Below are 6,000 nucleotides of genomic sequence, written 5' to 3'. Positions count from 1 at the left end.
AGAATTTTTTCACATCCATTAAATTGATATTTTATTGTATGAATTCTCTGGTGTTTGTTGATGTTTAATTTCTTTAACATTTTTATTTATTTATTTGACAGGTAGAGTTACAGACAGAGAGACAGAGAGAAGTTCTTCCTTCTGTTGGTTCACTCCCCAAATGGCCACAATGGCCTGAGCTGTGCCGATCCAAAGCCAGGGGCCAGGTGCTTCTTCCTGGTCTCTCATGTGGGTGCAGGGGCCCAAGCAATTGTGCCATCTTTTCCTTCTTTCCCAGGCCACAGCAGAGAGCTGGATTGGAAGAGGAGCAGTTGGGACTAGAACTGGCACCCATATGGGATGCCAGCACTACAGGTAGAGGATTAACGTACTGCATCATGGCACCAGCCCTGATATTTACTTTCTAGCTATGGCTTTTTCACATCTACTGCACTTGAAGTACATCACCTTTTTAGAGTTGCATATTTACCCAAGCCTGAATTCCATAAAAATATACTTTGACATTCATTACACTCCTAAGAAACCCCTTATGTGAATTATCTGATGTATAATGATCAATTTCTGACAAATGGCTTTTTGTCACACTAATAATATTTCTGACCTTTCATCTTTTTTTAACGATTTACTTTATTTATTTGAAAGAGTTACAGAAAGAGGTATATATAGAGAGGGGTTTTCCATCTGCTGGTTCACTTTCCCAGATGGACGCAATGACCAGAGCTGCAGCAATCCAAAGCCAGGAGCTAGGAGCTTCTTCTGGGTCTCCTACATGGGTGCAGGGTCCCAAGCACTCGGGCCATCTTCTACAGCTTTCCCAGGCCATAGCAGAGAGCTGGATCAGAAAATGATCAGCCAGGACTAGAACCAGTGCCCACATGGTATGCTGGCACTTCATGCCAGGGCTTTAACCCAGTGTGCCACAGCACTGGTCCTGACCTTTCTTCCTTATGGGAGTCCTATTGTATGGGATGTAATTTCCAGCAAAAGGCTGTGTCACAATGGTTATGTTGATTTTGAAAAAAGTCCTTCACATTCATTATATTCTTAAGTTCTCTTCTTTGTTTGAACTACATGTGTTTTGAGGTATTACTTCTAACAAAAGGCTTTCCCACATTTATTACAAGATTTCCACCATGTAATAAATTCTCTGATGGTATATTGTGTGATTTTGGCATAGTTTTCCAACACTCATTCCATTCATAAATTTCTCCCCCATGTGAAATCTGATATTTTATGAGGTGTTACTTATGGATAAAGGCTTTTCCACATGCCTTATATCCAAAGTGTTTCCCTCATATGAATTAGATGATGTGCAATGAGGGCTGAATTATGGGAAAAAGCTTTCCAAGTCATTATGTTCAAAAGGTTTCTCTTCATGTGAATTTTCTGATGCATTATGAAATGTGACTTATTGCCAAGGGCTTTTCTACAATCATTGCATTCATGAAGTTTCTCCCTGGTGTGAATTCTCTGGTGTGATATGAGCTATGATTTATAACAAAAGGCTTTCACACACTCATTAGATTCATAGGGTTTCTGCCCTGTGTGAATTCTGTTTTGATATGAGGTATAATTTATAGAAAAAGGCTTTTCCACAGTCATTACATTCATGAAGTTTCAACACTGTGTGCATTCTCTGGTGCATTATGAGGTTTGACTTTTGTCCAAAGGCTTTTCCAATCATTACATTCATAAGGTTTCTCCCCTGTGTGGATCCTCTGATGCACGATGAGTGTTGACTTACAGCTAAATACTTTTCCACAGTTATTACAATCATGAGTTTTCTAAACTGTGTGAATTCTCTGGTGTGATATGAGGTTTCCCTTTTGTCCAAAGGCTTTTTGAAAGTCATAACATTCATGAGGTTTATGCCCTGTGTGAATTCGCTGGTGTATGATGAGGCCTAACTTATGGCCAAAGGCTTTTCCACAGTCATTACATTCATGAGGTTTCTCCCCTTTGTGAATTCGCTGGTGCATTACAAGGTTTGACTTTCATCCAAAGGCTTTTCCACAGTCATGACATTCATGAAGGTTCTGCCCCATGTGAATTCTCTGGTGTAATATGAGGTGTGACTTTTGTCCAAAGGCTTTTTCACAGTCATTACATTCATGAGGTTCCCCCCTGTGTGAATTCAATGATGTATGAGGAGGTCTGACTTGCCCAAAGGCTTTTCCACAGTCGTTACATTTATGAGGTTGCTCCCCTGTGTGAATTCGCTGGTGCTTGATGAGGTATGACTTTCATCCAAAAGCTTTTCCACAGTCATTGCATTTATGAAGTTTCTCCCCTGTGTGAATTCTCTGGTGTACGATGAGGTGTGACTTTCGCCAAAAGGCTTTCCCACAGTCATTACATTTATGAAGTTTTTCCCCTATGTGAGTTCTCTGGTGTGTTACAACGTTTGACTTTTGTGTAAAGGCTTTTCCACGGTCATTACATTCAGGAGGTTTCTCCCCTGTGTGAATTCTCTGGTGTAATATGAGGTTTGACTTTTGTCCAAAGGCTTTTCCACAGTCATTACATTTATGAGGTTTCTCCCTTGTGTGAATTCTCTCATGCATTATGAGGTTTGACTTTTGTCCAAAAGCTTTTCCAGAGTCATTACATTCATAAGGTGAATTAAAACTGAGTGATTTTCCACACGGTTTATATGTATAGAATTTTTCCCTTGTGTTTAGTCTCTGATTTATTGCAAGATGTGACTGGTGAATTACAGGTTCAACATACCTAATGTACTTATAATATTTCTTTCTTGTGTGAGTTTGTTGATGCATTATTGAGGCTAGAATTTTCATGGATAGCTCTTTCTATTTGAGTTGCTTTTCCAAAAATGACAGTTGATTTATTACAGTTTTCTTCCAGGTGAATCCTCTCAGATTTACAACACATCTTTCTTGTGAGGGCTTTTGCTTTTCCAGTGGGTCCAAATGGCTGCTTCATGATGTGAATATTGTCATGCTGACCAAGAAGTTCACAAAACTGGAGAGAATTTCCAGGTATCTTAGTGTTATCAAATTTCTCTCCAACCTGTAGTTGATCAGGCCCACTGGGGGGATACACAGTGTGACATTTATTGCATTCCTCAGGCTTCAATCCTGAATAGGTTCCCTTTTTAATAATCAGTTTTGGAATATGGCTTGAATTTAAACTAAGTGTTTTTCTTAATTCAACTATCTTGAGAGCTGATGTCTTGTTATTTTTCATAAAATCCTGATTCAGATCTTTGTCCTGACTTTCCTGGTTGATCCTAATCAGGTCATTTCTTTTTACACCCACTGAAATGAGAAAAAGCAATCATGTCACTGAATCCATGTAACTGTTTTTCCTGGCATACTCATGTAATGGGAATGAAGTTACTTGTTATCTAAGTGGCATAAGATTTTCACAAAATCAGTACGATGTACTTATTTATGACCATTATATGGTTTTTCTCCTTAATACATTAATGTATTAAATTATATAATGAGGTTTCCCAATGTTCTAACATGATCCTTTTTACTATGGGAATTTTTCAAGGATGGTAGAATGACTTTTGTGCTATGATGTATGGGATGCCTGCATCTCAAAACAGTGTCTGGCTACTCTGTTTCAGTACATCTCTCTGCCTATGTAAGCTGGGAGGAAGCAGATAATGTGTCATGTGCCTGGGAACCTGTGAGACACCATGGAAGACTAGATGAATTCTAGAGTTTCAGCTTCAGACTAGTTATACCTAATTGTTGCAGGTATCTAAGGAGTGACCTAATAGAGGACTTTTTTCTCTCTCTTTCTCCTCTCACTATCACTCTGCCTTTCATAAAGATGAAATAACTATAAAAGATTTTAAAGAATGGACAGATATTTAATAAAAATATTCAACTACTACCTAGCAACCATTTTTCCCTGTCCTTTTTCTCCAGTTTATTTTTATAAAAAATGTGTGTTTTGTGCTTCTCTGATATTTCAACCATAAACATGAAAAAGTTTTACTGATCATTTACTTGCAGGTGGAGCAGTGTGAAATGTGCCTGTACTTTAAGCAGGACAACATTTAAGGAGTAGGATTTAAATCTATGATTGTCTCATGTTCATTCTTCCTAGGTAAACATCATTTGTGAGATTTTTCAAATGAAAAACTACTTTGTCTCTACTCTATGACAGCTTACCCAAATTCCTAAGGACATCTGACACCTTCAGCTTCTCAGAAGTACAACAAGTAGAGGAAAGTCCCAATATACCATGCTAGCTAAACACTCCCAATCAGTTTGAAGAATTTGTTTCTGCAAACTGGGATGTGCTCATCTTCTTTAAAAGTGTTTTCTAGCTCATTCTGAAATCATCAGTGCTGGTTACCTCCTCTCAATTCTTTCTATAAACATTCCTGTGTGATAATTTGAATTTCTGGAAGCTTTTGATCAGTTGCCTCCTATTTTCACAGAAAGATTCATTTCCTATGCTTTCTTATCTTTTTGTTTTCTTGTTTTTCAATGATACAGAAAAGTAAGAGCAATCATACTTCAAGTTCCACCCTTAAAGAAATCTGAGCCATTCAACATAAACCATGAGGCTACTTGACCTTGGATCTCAAAATCTCATTACTTTTTTGGTGAGTCTAGGATCACTTATTTTCATGTTTTATATAAGTTCATGCTTAGTTCATGATTTCTTTTTTTAAAATATTTTATTTATTTGAAAGCAAGAATTATAGAGAGAGATAGAGAGAGAGAAATCTTCCATCTGCTGGTTCACTCCCTATATGGACATAACACCAATGCTGGGCCAAGATGAAGCCAGGAGCCAGGAGTTTCTTTCTTGTCTCCCACATGGGTACAGGGGGCCAAGGACTTTGGGCCAACCTCTGATGTCACAGCACAGAAGCTTACTCATGACCATCTCTTTTTTTTTTTAAAGATTTATTTATTTGAAAGTCAGAGTCACCCAGAGAGAGGAGACGCAAAGAGAGAGTAAGGTCTTCCATCCAATGGTTCACTCTCCATTTGGCCATGATGGCTGGAACTGCACTGATCAGAAGCCAGGAGCCAGGAGCTTCTTCTGGGTCTCCTTCAGGTGCAGGGGTCCAAGGACTTGAACTATCTTCTACTGCTTTCCCAGGCCATAGCAGAGAGCTGGATCAGAAGTGGAGCAACTGTGTCTTGAACCAGCGCCCTTATGGGATGCCGGCACTTCAGGCCAGGGTGTTAACCCACTGTGCCATAGTTTTGGCCCCATGTCCATCTTTTAGCATTTACTTATTTACTTACTTGAGAGTCAGGGAGATAGAATGGGAGACAGAGAGAGAATGAAACATGTTTGCCAGCTATAGGCTCACTCCTCAAATGTTTCCAACAAACTATAATTTTCTTATTTATTTGAGAGGCACAGAGGGGAAAAAAAAAGAAAGAGACTAAGAAAGAGAGAGTTCATATTTGTTGATTCAGTCATGAGCAAGTTGTGTGCCTGGGCAAAATCATGAGTGGGAACTCAATCTGAGCAATGAGTTAGAAATAAGTTTCTGGGGGCCGGCATTGTGGCATAGCAGGTATAGCCACCACCTGCAGTGCCAACATCACTTATGGGCACCAGTTCAAGTCCTAACTGCTCCACTTCTGATCCAGCACTCTGCTATGGCCTGGGAAAGCAGTATGTCCAAGTCCTTGAGTCCCTGTACCCATGTGGGAGACCTGGAAGAAGCTCCTGGCTCTTGGCTTTGAATTGGTGCAGCTCCAGCCATGACAGCCAATTGGAAAGTGGACCAGTGGATGGAAGACCTCTCTCTCTCTCTCTTTCTCTCTCTGCCTCTCCTTCTTCTCTCTCTCTGACTTTCAAATAAATAAATAAATATTTAAAAAAGAAAGAAATATTAATCTTAAAAAATAAATTTCTGTATGTTGCCTAATTAACATGCACTGAAAGAACTAATAAGTGCATGAAGGAAAAGGTATGAAAGTGTAGAGAACAAGTTAGAATTTGGGGAATGTATCAAACCTTGATAAAAGCCTTAGTTACATCAGAAAATGA

General features: G+C 39.1%; 1 protein-coding gene across 4 annotated transcripts in view; it reads right to left on the bottom strand.

Annotated features, from left to right (window-relative positions):
* LOC149125256 (zinc finger protein 717-like) overlaps positions 1-6,000 on the bottom strand; it is a 70,760-nt gene that overhangs the window by 11,373 nt on the left and 53,387 nt on the right. For 2 of the 4 annotated variants that reach the window (XM_089336794.1, XM_089336793.1), the window contains exon 4: positions 1-3,278. This exon is cut by the window's left edge and continues 393 nt beyond it. The exons of 1 other annotated variant lie outside the window; for it this stretch is intronic. In XM_089336794.1, coding sequence (XP_089192920.1) covers positions 2,740-3,278 — 539 coding nt within the window. In that variant the 3' untranslated portion in view covers positions 1-2,739. The remainder of the gene's footprint in view (positions 3,279-6,000) is intronic. One more of the 4 variants, XR_016236856.1, reaches the window with a different exon arrangement.

Source organism: Oryctolagus cuniculus, chromosome 7, assembly GCF_051225735.1.
Source record: "Oryctolagus cuniculus isolate XC-2025 breed Fujian yellow rabbit chromosome 7, ASM5122573v1, whole genome shotgun sequence".
In the NCBI taxonomy this organism is placed as follows: Eukaryota; Metazoa; Chordata; class Mammalia; order Lagomorpha; family Leporidae; genus Oryctolagus; species Oryctolagus cuniculus.
Note: the sequence above shows the minus strand (reverse complement) of the source record. Positions and strands in the feature narration are given on the sequence as shown.